Raw genomic sequence first — 25,667 nt, 5'->3', positions numbered from 1 at the left:
CGAATAATAAGTTACAATTAGTTTCAAAATGATAGTAGCATTTTTCGCTCAAACTAGCGCTTGTTACCACTGAATAGCATCCAAATCTACAGTAGGCTACCAAAGTTGTACCAGCAATCCCCCAAAAAAAATTAATAAAAATGCACCTGATAACTTTTTTTTTTTTTTTTTTTAAATGCTGCCGTAACCGGGAAGCTAGTATAACGTTCATTTGATAAACAATTTTGGTAACAGTTCCAAGTGAAAAAATGTGCCTGATGCAAAATAAAACCTCATGCTTGCATCTAAATTCAATACATCTTAAAAGTTGGAAATAACTGCAGCTAGCTTCCTGATTTTCCACAGAGAAGTGTTCTTGAAAGAGTGATGGCATTGCTATATGAGGACTTCATCCCACTAAATTGCATCTTAAAGAGCAGGAGGGGAGGGAGGAGGAGAGAGGGAGGGAGGGGAGGGAGAGGAAGAGGGAAGAGGGGGAGGGTGATGGTGAGGAATGAGGGAGGTAGAGCGGTGGAGAGGGTGGCAGCAATGGAGGAGAGAAGAGATGAGGAGGGTGATGGTGTGTAATGGATGGTGATGAAAATTAATAAATTTGAAAAAAATACTCCAATAAAAATCACAATAGAATACATCTCCGAAAAGCACATAATCTATACGACCCATTTACAATGGAAAAATTTTCAAATATAATGCTATAGTGTAATTTTTTAAAAACACCTCCAAAACACCTAATCTATATGACCCATCTATAGTAGAAAATTTTTCAAATAAATACTACACTATAATTTTTCAAAAATAGTTAATCCATACGATTCATCTATAGTGAAAAGTTTTTCGAATACAACACTATAGTATATTTTTTAAAGTACCATTAAAAACACCTAATTCATATGACTCATCTACAGTGGAAAGTTTTCAAATACAACACTATAGTGTAATTTTTCAAAATGCCATTAAAAACACCTAATCCATACAAAGCATAGAATATCAAGGCTAGAAAATTCAACTGTAACTAGAAATATACTTTAAGGGGCAAAGAAAACTTTGAAGTATTTAAACTTAAGTATATAACTTAACACATTTTCAAGTTTTTGTTGAGGCAAGAGTTTAAAATTAGAATAACAGTTTAAGTTTGAGGACAGTTCAAACCCCTCCGCACTGCCCTCTACTTCTTTCGATGAATACATCTGTTAGTCATCATTTGTAAATTAAAAAACATAATTAGCCAGCCTCTTATATGTTGATACATTTTTTCAACACTTTGTCCTTAAGATTTTTCATTTTTTTGGTGCAAAAACGTTAACTTTGGCTTGGAATGAGGTCATTTCCCTTTCTCCTTAATCTTTTCGAAAATAAAATGAAATTAAGAGAAGAATTATATACTTTCCTCTAGAAATCTGAATGTTAAAAGTATACCTTCTACCCAAAGTAATAGAAAAGAAAAAACTTCTACCAAAAATAAGAGAAAATAAAAAGAACAAGAAACTATGTTTGACAATATCTGGAGCATTATAACAGAAAATTTAGTGTTTGAGCATTATATATATCGAACTTGTCAAACAGAAAACATTAAATGGTCATTTGGCATCGAGTTTTGAAACTGAAAGAAATCTTGAAAAAAAAACTATTTTATTCTACAAATATGTGTTGACCTAATCTTCTTGCATCGAAGCTTCCCATGTATTCAGGGATCACGAGCATGGTTTTGCATGTGCTTGAGCCTGAACGTGCATTAGTGAATACGAAAAACCTAAAGGGTTCATCTTTGGGGCTGCATCTTCTGCTTTGGTATAGATGTACTCAACCGGAGCAGTTTTCCCAAAGGGTTCATCTTTGGGGCTGCATCTTCTGCTTATCAGGTTCGTGATCTATTTATATGTAGTATACATGTAGTTCAGGTGCTCATTCAATTGGTCATTATTGTAATGCTAGACTCTAGCTTTCGTTCCCATTAAGTCAGTCATGCTTCTCATTTCTAGATGTTCTAAAATCTTTGTTATGCTTAAGAGGTCAAAGCATAATTTTTATCAATCTTCATTTTATCTCGTCCTATTTAATTATAGTACCTCATTTTTTTTTGTTAATTATTAAATTTTTGCCTATTTGAAGGTAAGAGAGGGAATCATCGATCAGACAACATTACCATCACTAAATTATCTCTAAAAAGTTCTTATTATCTTTCTCCTTCCTTTTTTTTTTGGGCCCCTCCTCTGTAAGCATTCCTAAAAGGTTGGAAGTGAAATAAGGATTCAACTATTGCGACGCTGAGAATAATTATGACTTTCTCAAAATTTTTTTATAGGTTGAAGGCGCTTGGAACATTGATGGCAAAGGTCCAAGCAACTGGGATGTTTTCACTCACAAATTCCCAGGTTCACAGTTTTAGAACTTTTTTTTCCATTAATACAGTGATTTTTCCCCCGCTCACTTAAGCGTGGAGGCATTAGGGACGCAGAATTGAAAGATCCATATATACACATGGTCACATATATAGTTTGCTCAGATGTGAACCACTTCTAATATTGGGCATTCAATTTTGGGCAAGTTATTTACATGAAAAACGTATACTTTCGAGAATTTAATATTGCTATTAGTATATTGGTCCATCTATCCTATTAATTATTAATTACTACAACAAAAGAAAAAAAAAGTATTGGTCTATGCTATTAAGTTTCGCACTTCTAATGATTACCACTCTCCCTTCTCCAAATTATTCATCACATCCTAATAAATTGTTGCACAAAAAAAATTGTCAAAACTAGTAGCCTAGTCTGACCAACTCCATTCTGAAACTACAGGTAAAATTTCAAATGGCAGTAACGGAGATGTGGCAGCAGACTCCTACCATCGATATAAGGTAATGCAAACCAAATCCTTTGGCTGAAATAAGTTAATAGTAAAGCCAAAATATCATACATGGAAAAATAGGGCACGAAAATCAACGAGCCCCGCAAAAATATACCTAGTTAGAAAAGAAAATCTGTTATTTCTGTTTATTTACGTTGACTACAATCGTTGCCACACAAAAAAAAAAAAAAATTGAAGTGCGTCTACAATGCTATCTTTCTCGTGTGACAGGAGGATATCAAACTCTTGAAGGAAATGAATGCAGATTCTTATCGCTTCTCAATTTCTTGGCCTAGAGTAATTCCTCGTAAGGCTTCACTATGTAAACCTTTATCTAGCGACAGTTTAAGCCCGTTTAATATCTACCAAGTTTACCCAAATTGGAACATATTATATTGTTACTAAGCTATACAATGATTTGCAGATGGCAAGATTAGCAAAGGCATAAATGAGAAAGGAATTGAGTACTACAATAGGCTCATAGACGAAATTCTTGCTCATGGTATATAAAAATCCAATGCTTTTTAAGACCGTATGATCTTGATCATTTGGTTGTGTTCATCTAATTCAACATCTTTGAAATTTGAAATGCACAGGTTTAAAGCCAATTGTGACAATTTTTCACTGGGACTTGCCCCAAGCCTTAGATGAAGAGTATGGAGGCTTCTTGAGTCCTAAAATTATGTAAGTCAAGATCCCTCTTCCTATAATACTACTATCACAACCTAATTGATATTAATGAACTCTAAACATGGGTGATAATTTAGTCTAGAAGTGATAGCAAGCAACATATACAACACAAAATAGTTTATTTTCCAAAAAAAGGAAAACGAAAAAGGAGCAAAAATAGACATACATAACACAATTTAGTTTATTTTGTTTATTCCACATATATCCAGTATAGCAAAACATGATTCTGCGCACACTAAATATTATAGCAAATATAACAACTGGTTGGAACCAAATAGAAGACAACCTTCACTTGCCCTATTCTATCAAATTCAGCCCAAGAAATCATTTATGCAATCCAATGATAGTGTTCTATTTACTGTAAGAGTCAAGATGCCTTTGGCTTTTGGATTTGATGACGTTTTATACTTTCCAGAAAGGATTTTCATGACTACGCAAATCTACTGTTTGCGAGGTTTGGTGATCGAGTGAAAGATTGGATCACATTCAATGAACCTTGGACCTTTAGTTCAAATGGTTATGATAGTGGATCCTCTGCTCCTGGTCGATGTTCTGCTTGGATGAATAATAACTGCACCGGTGGAAATTCAGGGACAGAACCCTACTTGGTGGCACACCACCAACTTTTGGCTCATGCTGATGTAGTTAAATTATACAGGAGAGTGTATCAGGTTATTGTTGCACTTCTAATTCAAACTGACATAGAATTTGATCGTAATCAATATTGAGTTCCATAATTACTCTTACTAATTGAATGGTGCATATGGTTTAGGCTCGCCAAAAAGGACAAATTGGGATTACACTAGTCGCTGAATGGATGGTGCCATTTTCAAATTCACCTCTTGATCAACGAGCAGCCATTCGTGCCCTTGATTTCATGTTTGGATGGTAAGTGTGCCAATAAACGTTTGATGAAGAAGATTGCTAACAAAGTTTGTATATAAATGGCCTTTCGAAAAAAAAAAAAGCCCTTTCGAAAAAAATAAGAAGTTTTTTCGGCCCTCATTGAGGCTTTAGGAAATCGAAGGCTCTCCCGGCTTAAATACAATTAAGTTGTACTAGTTCAACATGATTTTGTCCAAGCATCTAACTTCCAATTTTAAAACTTCACTTGGCAATTTATTAGTATTATTATTTTTACTTTAGCGTCTTTCCAATGGATACCTAATCTTCCAATGTAAAATTCTCTTTGACCATAGTGTTTTTCCCAATTGGTGCGCAGCCTGCACCCAATGGTGCACCTAATTTAAATAAAAAATATTATATGAATGTGAACACTCAGAATTATATTGTTTTTCTTGGTAATATCACCTCAAAACTCTCTTACCGAATGCCAATTGATCACTTGCTTGCTAAACCAGTTACTGCAGGTCAAAGAGTTTTTGAAGTCTGGAATAACCTTTATTTTCACCAACATCTTTACAAATTAGATAGCCACATACTACAATTATGTAGGATGTTAACTTCTTGTATTAGTCCCCATTTTAACACTTACCCATAGAAATCCCCCGCGTACACAGATTAATATTTTCATGTATTATTAGGAATGCTTTCTATTAGAAAGATCAAGGTTTCTTAAAATTTTCATGTTCAACACGAGGAAACGTCTAGTTCTCCTCTTGTAAAGTTACATCCTGTGAATAAATTTTGGAGTGGTGTCCCTTCCCGACTCGTTTGATAAGTGAATTTTTTGGGTGTTTGTCTAAAACTTTATTATAACTTACTGTAAAAGTTTTTTAAAAAATTTTTAAAGTGTATAAATTTTTTAATATTTTGAAGTGTATAATTTAAAAAGTTTTTTAAAATTACTGTAACTAAAGTTTTTAAAAAACTTGTAACAGACAAACTTGACAAAAAACTAAAGTGCCAAACAGGGCGGTTAGCCAAAAAACAAAAGAGTGCATGCCTACAGAGCTAACACCTATTCAATAAAACGCTACATTCAATGATTACCTTGACTAGATAGATATTGACACCTATTTTCTATTGGCATGTGTTACAGGTTTATGAACCCTTTGGTATATGGTGATTATCCCGCTTCAATGAGAATTCTTGTCCGCGACCGACTTCCCAAATTTACACCAAAGCAATCTAAAGAACTGATAGGGTCATATGATTTTCTTGGATTAAATTACTACACAGCTAATTATGCTGCCCATGTTACAACTCCTCCAAATAAGGTGAATTTAAGCTATAGCACAGAACAGCGAGTTAACCGTACAGGTGAGTTTACTTCAGCTTGCAGGATATATAGTTTCAAATTTTGCAAACATTTTACCAGAAATTTATTCATTATTTATTTTTATTATTAAATTTTGAATAACTTAACGTTGCGCACTATAATGTCAGCGAGCCGCAATGGGAAGCTCATTGGCGCACAGGTAATTAAAATGTTTTAATAGCGTACAATTATATTATATCTTCCAAGTTCCAACTGTTGAATTTTAATAAATCAATTGATATTTTGAAAATATTTTGTATAACTCCATGCAAATTTCGAAACTGACTATGCAGGCTGGTTCAACTTGGCTTCATATTTATCCAAAAGGGATTTGGGATCTCCTTCTCTATGTAAAAACAAAATACAAAGATCCAATCATTTACATTACAGAAAATGGTACATCTCAGCACTTTTCTTCTTCTCCTCCTCCTTTTAATGGTGGCTACCCAATGTGCATTAATCTTAACTTATATCTTATTCTTTCAGGGGTTGATGAAGTAAACAATCCCACATTACCACTTAAGCAAGCTCTTCAAGACAGCTTTAGAAGCCGATACTACTATCAGCACCTTCAGTATGTTCGAAAAGCAATCAAGTGAGTATCTTCAAATACGTCAGTGAAAATCATGAAACAAATTACTTGGTCAAGTTAATTAAACTTTATATTTTGAACCCATTAATGGGGCTTTATTTCACTAAACTTTGTTCATTTTTGTGTTTTATATAAATGTAGAAATGGCGTTAGAGTGATGGCATACTATGGATGGGCAATTGTTGACAATTTTGAGTGGAGTGCTGGATATAGTGTCCGTTTTGGAATCAATTATGTAGACTATAGTACCTTAAAAAGATTCCGTAAGCTCTCTTCTTACTGGTTTGAGAGATTCCTCCGCAAGTAAAAGTTCACATATTATTCAGCAGCAACATGAGGTGGCCATGCTTAGCTCTATTCCACTACGAAGATGCAGCAAAGTGGAAGACAACATTTGCCGAACTTTATTCAGTTTCTATGCTCTTCTTTATTTTTTTCCTAATTCAGTTTCTATGCTTTGATTCAATAATTGAAGAATGAAGAGGAATGAATTGTAAGACTTCTTGTTGTTGATCAATATTATTACTTTTTTTAAGAATGCAAATCATGCTAATCCAACTGAATTTTTTCATCATATCACTCAGCTCCCTAATATCTTGAGTTTCGATCATTATGGTCCTTTAAGTTTAAGCAATTACAACTAGAAATTTTTAGATGAAATAATATGTGAATTGAATTAAATATACGATAAATATGATCCTAAATTTCTAATAAAACACTTTGTATTGGCACAACATTATTGGAGCTTTTGTCCCTGGTCGATGTTCTGGCTGGACACAAAATAATTGTACAGGTGGAGATTCAAGCACCGAACCATATTTGGCAGCACATCACCAGCCTTTAGCTCCTGCTGAAGTACTATAGTTATACCAGAAACACCATCGGGTTTTCTACTTTTTTTTTTAAACAAAATATCTTTTTTATTTTTTATAAAAATTTTGGCAGAGTTTCCCCTTATAAATGGACGAAACTCCCTGCCAACAAACCCAAATTCAAGAAAAATATCCACATGGCAATTATTTTATACAAATTTTGAGCTAAGCTAAAGCATTTTTCTATGAAAATTAAGGAAACATTTCATCCACATCCTGTAGCAGCTGCAGTATGCCTAATTTTCCTAATCAAAGGCATTCCTATTCTATCCAGTCGGATTTCCCCACGAGCTAGCCTGGGAAACATATTAAAGCAATCATAGACCTTGATATGTTGCTCAGGGTGAATTATGCCCGCATTAGACAGTGCATCAGCAGCTTTGTTTGCCTCCCTGTAGCAATGTGAGAAACAAGCAGGATCGTCAACTAAATGCCAAATTTGTCGGACCTCTTTTCGGATATGCCACGGACACTGAAAGCACCGCTGAAGAATCCCAACTAAGACCAATAAATCCGATTGCACACATAGGTTGTCAAAACCCCTTTGTACACGTATTTGAAGATCAATTAGAAGAGCCAGAACCTCTGCACGAAGAGCTGTAGTCTCTCCAAAGAAAGCCGAAAAAGAAAACAAAGTTAAGCCGGTTGTATCTTGAAGGACCCCACCACCTCCACCTACTCCTGGATTACCCTTAGAACAACCATCCGTATTGAGTATAAACTTCCCAATCTCTTTCGCCTCCCACCGAACCAATTTGAATTCAAATACACTAACAGACGAAATCGACCAATCAAACAACTGACAAAATGTTTGCACTTCAATCATTTGTTTGAAGTGGATCTCCACAATGGATTTAATTTCAGAGAAGATGGCTTTACATATGACAGCAGATCGCATCTGGACACCCTCAAATATAGCTTTATTTCTCGCCTTCCAAATGTGCCAACAGGTAATACTTGGAAGAATGAGACAGATAAAATGGCGTATCGCAGAATCTTGTGACCTTAACCACCATTCAACTATGCGAGCCTACAAGGACACCCCTGGGAAGTTCAATCCACATAAACCTCCAAAATAATTCCAAACCTCCAAAGCTATGTGACCAGTGGAAAATACATGTTCAATAGATTCCTCAGACGCCTCTTGACAGCAAAAACACTTTGAGGGCAAATGGAAACCAAGTTTACATAACGTATCCGGTAGCGGCAGTCTTCCCATCAACAATCGCAACATAAAAAATGACACTTTCAAAGGGATCGTAGGGTGCCAAACCTTAGAGAGCACCATCGACGTGTTACAGACCTGTCAAACCTCCCGAAAAGCTGATGTCAATGTGAAGTTTCCAGATGACGTGTGCATCCAAATGACTTCATCTGCATGTTCACCTTCAGGGATCGGGAACTTTAAGATTGAGGAAACAATATCTCTTGGCAAGGTTTGAGATAAAAGATTGACATCCCAATGCCCGTTGATAATGAAATTGCGAAATGATAAGTTTGGGACAACTGGTGCTCTAAGAAATAATGCACCAGTGGCCAACCAATTGTCGTACCAAAAGTGACACGACCCGTAATGACTAACCATACCATAGATAGCTCCACTTGGTGGCTCACGTTTAACATTCTTCACCAGACTGCCGAGTTTGTTAACCTTAATGACGCCTGACAATGGTGGATCATTCTGCAGTACTTTTCTTGCATGAAAGTCACACACAACGACGATCGAGTTCGGAAGCTCCGCCATAGTTTACAAGAGAAAGCTGTATAAACGTCCGTAAGTTTCTTGAATCCCACACCCCTTTCGTCAACCGGATAGCAAAGTTGAGACCACCGTATCCAATGAAACTTCAACTCTTCAGATGTAGACTCCCAGAGGAATGCCGAGCAGGCCTTTTCTATAATGTTAAAATCCGCAGCAGGTATCACAGCAGCTAACAACAAATGCACTGGCATTGACGCCAGCAGCTGAATCCCTAGGGTGTATTAGTCTATTCTAGGGAGGATTTTGTCATGGAAATCAAGGTTTTCTACTTAAACAAAATTATATTCTTTCAAATCCACTCATGTTTGGTTGGTGAGTTAGAATCTTCTCCACAAGGTGCTGTTACTCTTGGCATTGTGACAATTATCCTGACCATGGTCAACTGTAAAAACCTATAAGCATTGGCCAATATTAATTACAAACAAACCAGAAGAAACACTAAAAATTCCATTTTGGTTTAGAGAATTAAGTACAAAATGGAAAGTATTATAAAGATAGAAGTAGGAATTACCAACAGTTTTCAAGTGATGGACTCGCTTATTTAAATTAGTTTGTGAGAGAAGAAAATCTTGAACATCCTTTGAAGCTATTATTGAATTTCAGAAATATTTGGAAGTCCATTTTGAAAATCCCTTTTTTGCACTCAGGTGCAAATGGAATGGACTAGACTCCTCTCCATTGAATAGGAGAGATTCTTCATGCATACTCCAATAAAGTTCAAAGTAGTCCCGTGTTATTCACTCCTTTTGTGCTTATCCACATTATAAATTATCGTCACACTGGAAATGGATAGTAATTAACAATGATCCACGATTTCTACAAGTATATAGAATCGATCGTAGTAATAAAATTATGTGGAGTATTCCAGGGATTGAACTCATAGAAACGAGTTAATTTCCTATACTTTAATTATTATTAGAAGAAAACAATAAAATTCAAATCCCAACAGAATTATTCTTAGCTAAATATGGAGGAAAATAAATAATCAAGTCAAAGGAGATAAGTGTGAGAAAACAATTGGCAAGAGACTAGAGTTTTAGATTTTGATCTAGAGGTTGAATTAATTATTTAGTTATTTTTTTTAACAGGCCAAGAACATATCACACAAATATACTTTAGATTATCTCTTGGTAATCTAAATTGTACTCAATTAAACCTTACGCCTCTCTCGAGATCAAAAGTATTTGATTTGACCTATTTAAATTTTTGGTGATTTTGATTACACCATAGAAATCCTAAACTACTCCTTTATTTAGGCTAAATATTTATCTATCTAGTGCACAGTTTTATATTTCTTCCCTAAAAGTATGTCTATGGTGATCAAGCATTAATATGAAATTAAAACAGGATAGATAAATCAAGACAAAAATCAAGAATTTAACTACGATAAATAATCACTACTCTTTCACAAAACCCTAACCCTAGAAATAAATTAGTTCAACATAGACCTAGGGAAAATCATGAATTCAAAGAGTAAATACAAATCTGAAGATAAGAAAAAGAAAAACTTCTCAATTTACCTTGCTCTAATCTCCGTCTTGATCTCTCTTTGATTTGCATGTGCCTCGATCTTAATCTCGTGAGAAGAAGGTTTAAGAAGCTATAAAGGGATGAACTAAATCTAGTTTAGTGTTTTTTTTAACCCTTTAAACGATCTAGATAACCCCTATTTATAACTTTCTAAAGTTGTAGCTGAATTATGATAGATAGGTGCTCCAAAGGAAACCCGGGGTTGAGTGGTGGCAGGAGGATTCTTAGGGATGACTTGGGAAGGTTCATCTTCGCTTTCACTGGTTGCTTTGAGGTTGGTTCTAGCTTGCAGGTTGAGGCCAAAGCGTTAGTGCTTGGGCGGCTTCTGTGTGCCCAGAGGAACTTTTTACAGCAATTGATTGTTGAGTCGGATTCGCTAGTGCTCATTCAGATTCTAAGGAACGTTTACCAATGTCCGTGGACGATTAGTTATGAGGTCGAGCAGTGTTGCGAGTTCTCTCAGGGGAGTATACAGTTCAAGCATTGCTATCACGAGGCCAATAAGGTTGCTGATGTTCTGGCCAATGTGGGGTGTGTCTTGGTTGAGTCGGTATGTATTTATGAACATTTCAGGGACCTTTCAGGTGTAGCTAGAGGCGAATATCGGTTGGATAAACTATCGTACCCGTCTATTCGGCGACGTCGAGTCAAGTAAGTAGGTGTCTCGTAGCTGGTTTGTATTGTTGAGGTCAAGCTTTTGTCCCCCTCAAGAACTGTTTTGAGGCAATCAAATCGATTCTTCAAAAAAAAAAAACGCCCTTAGGACACCCATTAGAAAAACACTATTAATATTTAGGCTTGGAAATGTATTGCCCTACTTAGGGATGGCAATTGGGGCGGGTGACCGCGGGCACCTGCCCTGCGGGGGGCTAATGGGAAGGGGGTCGGGGCAAGGGGTGGGGGAATTTTTTCCCCCCCGCTTAGAACGGGGCGGGGGAGTGTACCCCCGCACCATCCCCCGCCCCGCCCCCCGCTTAAAAAAATAATATATAAAATATGTGTTAGTGTGTGTTGTGTGTGTAAGAGAGAGAGAGAAAGAGAGAGTGAGGGGGTTGCGAGATGATAGATGGCGGTTGGTCATCGGGTAGTCAAAAGAACCCACGTGACTAGCGGGAACAGTCTTCCATGGATAGTCTGCCTTCTCTGATCACGAGGCAACAATCTCAAACCCAATACATCAAAAACCTCTGTTCGTATCCGTATCTCTGCCCCTCACTGCTCTGTCACTGCCACCCTCCCAATGAAAATGGAAAATGCCCCAAACTCACTCCACCCCACCCTTCTTCAACGTCGTCCATCTCACGGGCCTAATTGCCAAGCCCTTTTATGGAGTATTTGGTTTTGTATCAGTAAAAAAGAAAGAAAATTTGTACTCATTTTTGCCTTTATCAGCTATGGTGTTCTTCTTAATTAGCAGAAGCACAGCTAAGTCCAAACACAATATTTGAATAGGTGGTGATCAAAGAACTCTCAAACACAGATTTTTATTAGCCCCGCGGGGGAAGCGGGGCGGGGCAGGGACGGGGCGGGGGGAGCGGGGGACGGGGGATGGGGCGGGGGCGGGGGGGAGTTTGTAGGCAGCGGCGTGGGGGATGGGGGAGGAGTCCCCCGCCCCAACCCCGTCCTGTTGCCATCCCTAGCCCTACTTATATCTCTAGTTCTTAATGATGAAGGATTTTTTCATGTCCACCTTTAGCTGGCAAGGTACGTAATTACAAACTAAGTGATTACATACACACACACTATATATATATATATATGTAAAACCCAGATCATAAAAGAATTGTATATGTCAAATGATGATCTTTTTGTGGCCAGACCACTAAAAAAAAGAATTATGATAGAATTAGATTTCTTAAAGCGGAAAAAATGAGCCCGCGCGAAGTTTCGGAGAATGTCCAGCATCAAGACTAGCCCCTATCACTCGGGAAAGCTAAAAGCCATCCGAACCAAAGGAAGACCAGCCTAATGAGCCCACGCAGATCATTAGGATCGGTCCGTGGATCCTTCCCATCCAGGCAGTCCACATTTATGCTTCCTTTGGTGCTCCTTCCCGTGCTTCACCTTGTTCCAGAACTCCTAAAGCCAATCCATTTTAGCTCAAATTGAGCTTTCCAACTATGAGAACAACAAAATATCAAAATTGAGTGGTTTCTATTCAAATTATAGCTCAAGTATCATAATTAACTAACAATTTACACATAAAATAGTACAATTTATACCCTATCAAACAACTAATATCCATATTTCTTATTTTTTTTCAAGGATTGATGAATTAAATGATCCTAATTTATCACTCAAAGAAGCTTTACAAGACAGCTTTAGGATACAATATTACTTTCTCCACCTTTTGAATGTTCAAAAAGCAATTGACTAAGGGGGTGTGTGGTAAAAAGGTATCGGAATGAAGTAATGGAATAAACTCCATAATTGGTGTTTGGTTCACTGGCATGTGAATTGAAATTTTGGAATGATTTCTAAATATTTGGCATCCCTTCATTCCTTAGTAAAAGGGTGGGTTTTGTCCAAAACCCAAGTGTGATTCCAAAATCTTATAATTATATAATATTTAGTATAATTAATATATATATATTATATATATATTTATATTATAATATATACATATATATAATATATTATAATTATAATATTTTATTATAATATTTGTATATTATATAAATATATATTATAATTATTTAGTTAAATATTATTATATTTATATAATATATATTATATAATAATATATGTATAATATATATGTATATTTATAAATTTATATTATATGTGCATATAATTATAATATATACATGTATATAATATTAGCAAATTATATAATTATAGTTATATTTATTATTTTAAATATAATAATATATAATAATAACTATATCTAATATTAATATGCATTACATTTATATAAAATATTAGTACAATTAATATTTATATATTATATAATTATAATTACAATTATATATTTAGATTATAACATTTGTATAATTATAATTAATTATATATATAATATTTAATTTAATTAGTTACAAAATTATAATAATGATATTATTATATTATATAATTATATATTATAATTATTTAGTTAAATATAATTATACTTATATGATATATATTATAAATTTATTAATATTATATAATAATATATTTATAATATATATATATATATTTATAAATGTATATTATATGTGCATATAATTATAATATAATGATGTAAGTAATATTAATAAGTTATATAATTATAATAATCATAATTATTTTAAATATAATAATATATAACAATAACTATTTTTAATATGTAAAATATATTATATTTATATAAAATATTAGTATAATTAATATTTTTATATATTATATAATTATAATTATATATTTATATTATAACATTTGTATATTTATATTTAATTATATATATAATATTTAATTTAATTAGTTACAAACTTATAATAATAATATTATTAGTTATATGTATTATATAATGTATATTAATTTATGTAATATAATTAATATTATCAATTATACTAATAATTATACATGTTTACTAATAGAAATTATTAATTAGTTAGACTAAATTTACTAATACATTTATACTAATATATTTAATTAGTGAAAATTTCTTATATCCCATTTACAAAGAGCCAATAACTATCATTTACGATGTGATTTATTATATATTTATTATATTCCATTCTGAAAGAGTCAATGAACCAAACATCAACTATAGTAATGATACACATTCCAGGTACTTGAACCAAACAAATGTATTAGAATGAATGACCTCATTCCAAACCTAAGATATCCGATTCCGAATCCGAATCCGAATCCGATTCCGATGTGCGAACCAAACGCCACCTAAATTCCTCTAAAACCTCCACGTCTTCAAAAGTTTTTTCAATTATTAATTGTCTCAATTTACTTTTATGACATGTCAAAAAATATTCTAATTTTCCCAATTATAGCAAAAGTAAAAATCAATATGATAAATGCTTTTGTATTTTTTTTCTTCATTTATTGCAGTAAGGGTGTCCGAGTAAAGGGATATTATGGGTGCGCTCTAGCGCACAACATGGAATGGTCCACTCCAGCGGTTACACAGTCCACTTTGGAATAAACTTTGAAACGCCACCGTAAGCTCTCAGCATATTGGTTTGAAGATTCCTCCGCAAGTGAATTGATGAGTAAGTCCCCGTGACCCTGTTGGGTTCCCCGCAAGTTCTCATCGGTTCCTCGTGATCCTGTTGGATCACCTCCTAGTATAAGCTAAATTAGGACTAGGAGTAGGTGTAGATGTAGATGACGACAAGTGACCAAAAAAAAAGAATTGACGAGTAAGAAAATTTTCAACATTAACCTTAAGAGACGTATAGGATTGGGTAGAGGCAGGGGAACAAATACAGCAAAAGGTAGAGTTTCCTTGAATAGACAAAACACATATGTACTCTTCTTTTCTTTTCTTTTCTTTTTCCGTAAGCACCAATATTTCTTTTAGTTGATATTAAATACCATTTTCATTGCTCTATTGTACTTGTCAAGGGGAAGTATTAGGTGCACATTGCCTTACTTGTAAATGCAGTATCATTTTTCACTAAGGAAAATCCTGTTTGACATGCAACTTATGCAATAAAAACAAACTAAAAGATGTCTCATCTTTTTAATTTTAGGAACTTGTATGTTTGTATCTATGTATCTATGATTTAGAAATGTTGTGATTTCAATTGCTTTTTGTAGATGGACTATTTTAAAACTAAGTCCATAAACACTCAATTTCTAGATGGCTTATGGACAAATTGGGTAGTGCAATTTTCAAATAAATTTTTCTTTATAATTTTTTTGGAAGTGGCCGATTTTAAATTCAAAACCTCTATTTAATTATAATCCTTCCCTCTTATCACCCAACCCGACCCTCTCTCACGTAATTTTGGTGATATCTAACATATGACAATTGATTTTAAAATAAATTATCCTCATATTTGTATGGCTATCAATGATTTAACAATAAGATTATGAATATTAAGTTTCGTCCTTTATGTAGACCCAAAAATCATAAAAATTATTTGACTAATCTTTTACCTAACTGAATATTAATAAAACATCAGCATATAGACACGGAATTTGAGAAGTGCAAATGGTTTCAAAAACTTACAAAATGATCTGAAATTAAATAAATATTAAATATGTAGCGGACTAATTGTTTAATCTTATACAGTTCACATATACATGAAACATCTTAGTTGACTATTTGTCTACAAAAGATGTATCATCTAAAATATTTAAAAGCAGCCATTGACTCATTAATTCATTCGACTGCAAAGAGGGAAAGATTAAGACAAATTGGTTAACAATAGTAGAAAAGTCAGGAGTCCAAAGGTTTTTTTTTTTTTTTTGGCAAATCCCGTGCAGAGTGGCGACCCCTAAATTTTATTAACAATTCAAATGAGAAAAACAGAGGAGGGCATGGACCTTACCTCCAAATAGTGCAAGGAAACAATGAAAATGCCAAAAAAGAAATAAGGAATACTATTCCCTTTACATTATTTGCACTTACATTTCCTAATTGAAGGCATGCCTATTTTATCTAAATGAAAAGCCCCTCAAGTTCTGAGAGGGAGATCCAAAATTTGAAGATATGTTGTATCCAAACCTTCATCACACCCAATAATTAATAAACAATCAAGAACTTGGTTACTTTCTCGGAAACAATTAAAAATTTCAACAAAATTAGACAAAAATTAGATTTTAGAATCATTTGCTTAAGTTGGTTCTATGAATTTGTATTTTTATCATTTTTATTGTCCCTAATGATAATATAAGCTAGATGTGGAACTGGATATGCCGTGACTATTTGGTTGAAGGAGTTGATAAATTTTTTATAAACTCAAGTAGCTGAATTGATTACTGTTGTTAAGTGATAAGAATATATTTTACGTATTTTTAGTGTGTTTTATTAGTTAATTTTGGTTTGATTATTTAGTTTTATAACTAAAATAACTAAGGTTTTGGTAAAAATCTACATTTTATGTTAAAGTGGCTAACATTGCATTTCTATTGATTTTTATGGTAAAAACTTCATATTTTGTAGGTTTAATGATTCAATCATCAAATGAAGTGCATTGAGAAGATACTTGGATGATTGAAGATGGATTAAAGTGGTGAAAATAAAATATGAAGTGTAAAAGGAGAAATGCAATTTGAATCAAGAAAAGTCAGCTTTGACAACTCTGACACGTTTTGGTATTTTAACTACATCTGGAGCTACACTGATTGGATTTAGGTGATATTTATATCATTTTGAAGCTAAGAGATAGATCTAAATTCGGTATGAAGACATCAGAATCTAATTCAGCCTATTAATCAGTCAAAAAGTCGAAATACCAAAATTCAACACTGCTGTCCAAAGTTGAAAATAGGGGTTTGACCAGGTGTTAGTATTGCGGACATATCTCAGTCTACAAAGCTCCAATTTGGATGTTTTTTGAAGCATTGGAAAGCTAATTCAAAGGGCTAAAACTTTTGTGTTTTACACAAAAGCTAGTTCGGCCTCTATCATAGAGAAAATTGCAGTTGAAGTGAAGTAAAAAACACAGAATTGAAAACGCGAGTTGACAAAATGCGACTGAAAGCCGCGTTTTGTGTAGGCGCGTTTTGAAGCCGAAATTCTGCAATTTGTTCGGCCATTTCTCTTGTGTTCAGACTACTTTCCAGCTATAAGTTGCAAGGGAATTCGGTGCACATGCTTCAGAAGACAAAAGGGCAAGAAATGTGGCTTATTTTCAAGTCAAAAACATTTGTTATTGACTATCTTAACAATTTCAGATTTGGGAATCAAGTGTGGAAAGTTTGACCAGTGGAAAATGAGCTTTGGAGTAATTTATATGCAGAGACATTTGGGAGGTCTAAAGGAGGATCATACGGGAGAAGCTAGAATAGTGTAGAAATGTAGTTCTTCCATTTCCTTAGTGTAGGATAGTTTTAACTAGTTAGTTCCTTTTTCTTGTTTATTAGTTAGATGAAGAAGAGGTTGGAGGATGAAGAAGGCAAGGAGATAAACTCATGTGACAAGGGTTACATTTCTCTCCAACTCTTTATCTTTTGTACTTGATTCCAAGTTTAACTAATAGACAAGTTCTGGATTTTGTGTTCATTATGTATCTCTAAAGTTTTTGCCTTGGGTTTGGTTGAACTTTCTATGATTGTTAGTGTTTATTATTTGGCTATTTGATTGCTATTATTTGAGCAAGTTATTTAGCACTTTAGCTCTTTAAATCATGATTAATCTGGTACCATTAATCTTGATTATCTAAGGTATTGTTTCTGCAATGAAAATTGAGATTTAACACTAGTTCAAGAAGTGCTAAATATAGGGAGTACACTCACGAATGTAGAGGTGCACCTATGTGGTTTTTAGTGATTCATTTCATGTAATTTCACTGAAGAAATGAACTTGTAGCTAATTTCATAACCATGAGAATAGGTATGGATTAGTTATAAGTATAATTGATTCACTACGAAAGTAGGATTCAAATGCATAAGGAAATTACACCATAACTAGCCTAGATGTAGTGTTTAATGATCCAAATATAGCACTTGCATTAGTAGTTAGAGATACCACAACCTAAGGAGCTTTTATTTGTTATTTTGTATAATTTCTGTAGGTTAAATTTGTTATAATTCATTGATAATCTAAATAATAGAGAAGCTTTAGTAATACCGGTAATTGTTCATTCTTCCCTGTGGGATCGACCCAATATATACCCTAAACTACTAGTTGACCTGTATACTTGCAGTGAACAGGTGTAATTCGGTTTTTTAACTTGTACGTATGTAAAATACCTGTCATTAAGGAATTGCAATTGGTGGTAGAAGTCAAAATTGAGACTTTTAGCCTCGAGTGTGATTCGACAACAAAATTGTTAAAAAAATTCAATCTTGATTAAGAAGACATTTTGCGATTAAACAAATGGTTGGTTTCGAATTTGTACATGTACATTTGCAAACATGGGAGTTCATATTTTTGTCTAATATTTCTATGTGTATTCTCAAGCTTTTTGCAGATAATGTTATCACCTGTTTGTAATGCTATTAAAAAGGATTTAAATGAATGGATTAATAACTTGCTTTTTCTCTAACAAAAAAACAATGTGCAGGTTTGTATGTTTTGAAAAGGATAGAAAAATGTGCAAGTTTGTATGTGATAAGTGACTAATTTACGTAATAATTGAATAACATCTTATGTTATTTTTAGTCATTTTGGTTATATTATTGGAAGAAAATGAATAATTTTGGCTATAATTGGGGAAAAATGTTCTTAAGTGATTCAATGAGGTTTTTATCACTTTTTACTTGCATTTTGTGCATTTTTGACAGTTTTGACACATTTTAGCTATAACTTGAGCTACAGTGATCGGATTGAGATGATTATTCAACCAATTTGAAGATAAGAGATAGATCTACAACTTTGTTGAAGATATCGAAATCCAGTTTGAAGGTTTTCCAGGTCAAAAATCCGAATTACAGTAGCTAGTTTCTATTAGTCGAAGCTAAAACAGGGCATTGAACAGTCAAGGGTATTTCAGTCATTTCTCAGCCAACACAAATCCAAATGAGGTGATTCTTAATGCATTGGAAAGCTACTCAAAGGGCTACAGGTTTTATGTTTTAGTCAAGAGTTAATTCATCTTCTAACATTAAGAAAAGTTTAGTTGAAGTTGAGACAAAATTAGAGCAGCAGTGAAGTTTGAATAGAAATTGCACATAAAGGTCATCGTAGCAATCCGTCCGGAACTTGGCTGGATTTATGGCTGAATTGTGGTCAGAAAAGGCTGCTCTTTATGCGGACAACTTGATTTCACCTCCAATAAGTCACATGTAATGCTAGACATGTGACAACCACTACCAGCTGTAAGGGGAAAGTGTAAAGCCTCATTCCTTGACCACATTTATCTATATATAGCCAAAACACTTGCAAGATTGAAGGGAGAGACATACGGAGGCAGAGCTTGAAGAGTGCAAGAAACATCACAGAAATGTAGTTTTCTTGGTTCTTTAGTGTAGAGTAGTGTAGGATAGTTTAGCTTTAGATAGTATATCCTTTCTTGTAAATTAGCTACATGAAGAGGAAGATGGAGGATGAAGAAAGCAAGGAGATGAATTCATGTGACAAAGGTTATATTCCTTACAAACTCTTTATCTTTTGTACTTGATTCTATCATTTGGTTAATATACAAGTCTGGATCTTATGTTATTTATGTGTCTCTAAAGTTTATGCCTTGGGTTTGGTTGAACTTCCTATGATTGTTAGTGTTTATTATTTGGCTAGTTGATTGCTATTATTTGAGCAAGTTATTTAGCACTTTAACTCTTTAAATCATAATTAATCTAGTACCATTAATTATGATTATCTAAGGTGTTGTTTCTGTAATAAAAATTGAGATTTAACACTGGTTCAAGAAGTGCTAAACATAGGGAGTACACTCACGAAAGTAGAGGTGTACCTATGTGGTTTTAAGTGATTCATTTCATGTAATTTCACAGAAGAAATGAACTTGTAGCTAATCTCATAACCATGAGAATAGGTATGGATTAATTATGAGTATAATTGACTCACTACGAAAGTAAGATTCATATGCATAAGGAAATTACACCATTATTAGCCTAGATAGTAGTACTCAATGCTCCAAATATAGCACTTGCATGAGTAGTTAGGGATACCATAACCTAAGGAGCTTTCATTTGTTATTTTCTTGCATAAGTTCAATAGGTTTTACTTGTTATAATTCATTGATAGTCTAAATAATAGAGAAGCTTTGGTGGTGCCAGTAATTGTTCAATCTTCCTCGTGGGATCGACTCAATATATACCCTAAATACTAGTTGACCTATATACTTGCAGTGAAACAGGTGTATTTCGGATTTTTTTAACTTGTACGTATATTAAAACCCCGTTAGTATGTTTTATTGATGTTGAAAATTGTGGCAGATCTTGGCGATTTTTTAAACTTTTTCTAATTATTAAACTGCTAGAAGTATTATGACTACTTTTGGTTTAGTCATAATTAAAGTTATGCTGCTATTAAATTGACAATGTATATGCTGCTATTAAATTGACAATGTAGTATACTTATTATCTCTCCTTTTTTTGGTATTATTATGCACACATAGTATTGGTTCAAAAATCTTTGTCCAAATCACGATAAATAGGGGACTAACTTCATAAACGAAATTTCTTTTCATAGCAAATTTTAATTGTTTTGATGCTCAAATTTTCTCCTATATTTACCAAAAAGATTTATTGCTCTATGTTTAGCTAAATTCTAAGGGTCACGACCAAGATACCTCTAGTTATAATTATACATAAGAATAAATACAAGAAATAAAGTGATAGAAGAAATCTCATCCATGTCACTTGAACTCTAAGCTCTCCATCTTCATTCTCAACTTCACCTATATCTAGCTACACACAAGGATTAGATGAAACTAACTATACTAAGCTATAGTACATTAATGAACTAGGAAGTTCTAGTGAAAAACTACATTTTGTGTAGTTTCTTTAGGTTCCAAAGTTATGAAAATATGCCTTCAAACCCCCTATTTATACGTGAATTTAACCTCCAAATGAGTTGTTAAACTTGAGGTGAGATGCTTCATGAGATTCCCAAAATATGTTTCTACAAGTCTTTAAGCTACAGCTGAAATTCTTACTGGAAATGAGTTGTAAAAACTGTGGAAAAATAAAGCAAATGGCTGTGCAAGTTGCATAGCCAACTTAAGAATATGTGGTGTCAATATGCATGGTTAAGGCCACGTATTGCACCTACGTTTTACTTCTCCTGCATTTTATTTTTCCTTTTTTGCTCTAGCTAAAATGAGGAATTAAAACGTGGGTTCCCCAGCATATTTAGGTCACATTTCTTGCTTAGAAAATTGCTCTTGTTCATTTAATCCTTTTCGATTCACCTTTGAATTGCATCATATATGTCACTTAAATTCTCCTCCATTTGATTTGATCAATAATCACCAAAACCTATAAATGTAACAAGTTTTGCACATTAAATTGCTCAAATGCAAGTTTTGATTATAAAATGGGAGCTTAAAATAGCAAATTTCATCTATAAAAACCCTAAAAACATTCCAAAAATAAATAAATTAACATACTAAAAAAATGCAAAATAAACGCTTATTAATTAGTAATTGACAATTTTCCCCCTATGAGATTGATACCTAATATCCCTTATGCTCGATAAATGATCAATATCCTTACAGAAAATAGGGTATTTAGATTTATAAATTTGGAGTGAAAACCTCATGAAGTTTTTGGTGCCATTGCCAGGAAAGATTTGGTTCAATATTGGTTTAAAAAATAACTTTATTTGTTTAGGCATTTTTACTTACTTTTCTTATGTTTGTCATATCTAGTGATAAGTGACTAATTTACGTAATAATTGTATGATATTTTATATTATTTTTAGTCACTTTAATTATACTATTGGAAGAAAATGAATCATTTTGGCTATAATTGGTGAAAAATGCTTTTAAGTGATTAAATGAGGTTTTTATCACTTTTTACTTGGATTTTGTGCATTTTGACAGTTTTGACACATTTTCGTATTTCGGCTATAACTTGAGCTACAATGATCAGATTGAGATGATTCTTAAACTAATTTGAAGATAAGAGATAGATCTACAACTTTGGTGAAGACATCTGAATCCAGTTTGAAGGTTTTCCAAGTCAAAAAGCTGAATTACAGTAGCAAATTTTTACTGGTCGAAGCCGAAACAGGGCAATGAGCAGTCAAGGGTATTTTGGTCATTTCCCAGCCTACACAGATCCAAATGAGGTGATTCTTGATGCATTCGAAAGCTAACTCAAGGGGCTACAAGTTTCATGTTTTGATCAAGAGCTAAATCAGCTTTTATCATCAAGAAAAGTTCAGTTGAAATTGACGCAAAATCGGATCAGAGCTGAAAATTGAACCAGAGTGACCAAATGGTCACTGTACCAATCCGGCCAGGCCGGATTTGTGGCCTAATTGTGGCCAGAGAAGGCTGCTCTTTACGCCGAAAACTCAATTTCACCTCCACTAACTCACATATGATGCTAGACATGTGAGAAACATTCCCAACTGTAAAAGGGAGGTGTAAACCTCACTTCTTGACCAACTTTCATCATTATATAGCCAAATTCATTGCAAAACAAGGAGAGAAAAGAAAGAGACGAGAGAACTTGGAGAGTGCAGAAATATAGCCCTTTCATCTTCTAAGTGTTAGGTTAGCATTAGTATAGACTAGTATAGTTCATCCATTCTTGTATGTTAGCTAGATTAGGATGAAGATGGAGATGAAGAAGGAGGAGTTGAAGCTCAAGTGACATGAGTTATCTCTTCTCCAACTCTCTATCTTTTGTATCAAATTCTTAAGTTTAGTTAATATACAAGTTCTAGATTTTGTGTTCAATATGTGTCTCTAAAGTTTATACCTTGGGTTTGGTTGAACTTTCTATAATTGTTAGTGTTTATTATTTGGTTATTTGATTGCTATGATTTGAGCAAGTTATTTAGCACTTTGGCTCTTTAAATCATGATTAATCTGGTACCATTGATTGTGATTATCTAAGGTGTTGTTTCTGCAATGAAAATTGAGATTTAATACTAGTTCAAGAAGTGCTAAACATAGGGAGTACCCTCACCAAAGTAGAGGTGCACTTATGTGATTTTTAGTGATTCATTTCATGTAATTTTATTGAAGAAATGGACTTGTAGCTAATTTCATAACCATGAGAATATGTATGTATTAGTTATAAGTATAGTTGATTCACTACGAAAGTAGGTTTCACATGTTTAAGGAAATTACACCATAACTAGCCTAGATGTAGTACTCAATGATCCAAATATAGCACTTGCATGAGTAGTTAGGGATACCACAACCTAAGGAACTTTCATTTGTTATTTTCTTGCATAAGTTCAGTAGATTTTACTTGTTATAATTCATTGATAGTCTAAATAATAGAGAAGTTTTAGTAATACCGGTAATTGTTCACTCTTCCCTGTGAGATCGACCCGATATATACCATAAACTACTAGTTGACCTGTATACTTGCAGTGAACGGGTGTAATTCCGTTTTTTAACTTGTACGTATGTAAAATACCCGTCAAATTTTTGGCGCCATTCCCGGGGAAGATTTGGCAATATCGGTGTGAAGAGCAACTTTATTAGTTTAGACATTTTATTAGTTATTGTGTGAATGTTATTTTCTGTTATTTTAGTGTTTTATATGTGTATGCATTTTATCACCTATTCTTCTTACTAATCTTGCTCTTAAGTTGTTTTAAAGCAATTTTAGGTGATGAGAAGGGTAGGTCAATTTGGAGGACAATGCTTGAGAAATGGAAGATTGGCAATGGATGGTTACCAAGTGCAAAATTCCTTCAACAGAGGTAACCAAGAATTTACTGAATGTATGTCTTTTGAAGATGGTTTAGGATGCTTAAAGGCTAAATTTGATGTTATGATGCTACAAGTTCAAATGGACACAATTATGCATGAAATTGAGCAAGGGAGGAATGTCAATACTTTTAATTCTTATCATGTGATTTGTGACTTGTGTGGAGGTTATCATGCTACTAACACATGTATGCAAGTACAAAATGTGGATTATTATGATGAATTAGAGCATTACAATCCTTGTTTTTATCAATACAGTGCTAATTGGAGCAATTCTCCTGCTTATGGTTGAAAAAATCAATGTGCATATAGTGATTATCCGTATTTTTATGATTACCAACCTGAAAGTGTCCAATATGAATCAAAACCATCTTGGGAGTTGGCAATAGAGAAGTTAGCTAATGCACTTCTACCTTGGGAGTTAGAAAGTGAACCATTAGCTAATGATTCTAATGCATCTTGGGAGCTAGCTGTAGAAAATTTTTCTAATTAATTTGATTTAGCAATAGAAAAGCTAGCAAATACAACTTCCGACCGTTTTGATAGGATTGAGGAAAATTAGTGACGGGTTCTTATTGTATCAATGCAAGTTTAATTCCGATTTTACACCCGTTGGACTGCAAGTATACAGGTCGAAATTTTAGTACAAGATGTGTATCGGGTCGATCCCACGAGGAGCAATTTAAACAATTACTAAGCCCCTGTTCTCTCTATTATTTAGACTTACCATTAATTTTGAGCAGAGAAAATCTAATGCTGTAATCTACAAATCTGATGTACAAATCTAGTTTAACAAATGCTGAATGCAAATAGAGAAATTTCACTTAATGAAGATTCTAGGGATGTAGATTCCACTTATGGCATAAACTACACAAATAAATGGATTTACTTATTGCTATTATTCTTGCTTAACCAGAGATTTATTTCCAAGATTACCAAGTCTCATTTCCATGATGAAATGGCTTAGAGCAATATAGATTTCCCTATTTCCATGGTGAAATACTACTACAACTCTGTTTTAGTTCATGAAATACTAAGTAATCCACTTAAGTGTATTTCTATTTTCATGAACATACAACTCAAGCTCTACTCATGTGTTTCCATTGTTATTACCAATTCTCATTGAACAATAACAACTGTAAACAAGTTATTGGTGATCAAACAATAACAAGAAATCACAGCTACACAAGTAGACAAGTTAACTCAAGATATAACAAGTGTAAATCACATTCAATTAGTATTATTTAGCCATAAGTTTCATCTACTCCCTAGATGAAGGAGTTTAGCTACTCATGAATGATTTAACAATCAAATTCACAAGTTTATTAATACAAAACATCATAAAGTACAAGTATAAGAAAGATAAAAGAAAGCTTAGCCAATTGAAGGTGAAGCTCTCCAATTCCTGCTATGTTCTTGCACAATATGATTACAAGTGAAAACTCTCCAAAAAATGCTTCTCCAAGTACTCCTAACTAGAGAGAAAACTTGTTGCAAGAAGGAAAACTAGCTACGTATGGTTATCCTTGCTTCTCCCTTGTGTTTCTGCATAAAAGGTGGTAGAAATTCCATTCCTCTCACTTCATAATTTCCTCCACTTAGATTTTGTAAAAAGAAGTCAAAGATATGATGTTCCTTTTGTCCACACTCATTTGGTCTTCTCTTTTATTGCAGAAGCATGTGCCACCGATTTCTGTCCCTCAAAATAGCT

General features: G+C 33.6%; 2 protein-coding genes across 2 annotated transcripts; one reads left to right on the top strand and one right to left on the bottom strand.

The window, feature by feature from the left end:
• Positions 1-483: 483 nt before the first annotated feature.
• Positions 484-6,657, top strand: LOC113694300 (beta-glucosidase 12-like). The gene is made up of 14 exons (XM_072069362.1): positions 484-559; positions 1,795-1,859; positions 2,303-2,372; positions 2,799-2,857; positions 3,079-3,154; positions 3,272-3,349; positions 3,444-3,531; positions 3,953-4,208; positions 4,310-4,425; positions 5,540-5,760; positions 5,887-5,918; positions 6,052-6,154; positions 6,245-6,353; positions 6,492-6,657. The coding sequence occupies exons 1-14, from the start codon at positions 484-486 to the stop codon at positions 6,655-6,657; spliced, it is 1,515 nt and encodes a 504-aa protein (XP_071925463.1).
• A 770-nt stretch (positions 6,658-7,427) lies between these two features.
• Positions 7,428-8,966, bottom strand: LOC140016125 (uncharacterized). The gene is made up of 2 exons (XM_072069356.1): positions 8,535-8,966; positions 7,428-8,252 (listed from the first exon to the last, which is right to left on the bottom strand). Exons 1-2 carry the CDS (start codon positions 8,964-8,966, stop codon positions 7,428-7,430), a joined length of 1,257 nt encoding a protein of 418 aa, XP_071925457.1.
• Between the last annotated feature and the right edge of the window lie 16,701 nt (positions 8,967-25,667).

Source organism: Coffea arabica, chromosome 1e (assembly GCF_036785885.1).
Source record: "Coffea arabica cultivar ET-39 chromosome 1e, Coffea Arabica ET-39 HiFi, whole genome shotgun sequence".
NCBI lineage: Eukaryota > Viridiplantae > Streptophyta > Magnoliopsida > Gentianales > Rubiaceae > Coffea > Coffea arabica.
The sequence above is the reverse complement of the archived record's forward strand: the minus strand, read 5'-3'. Positions and strand labels throughout refer to the sequence as shown.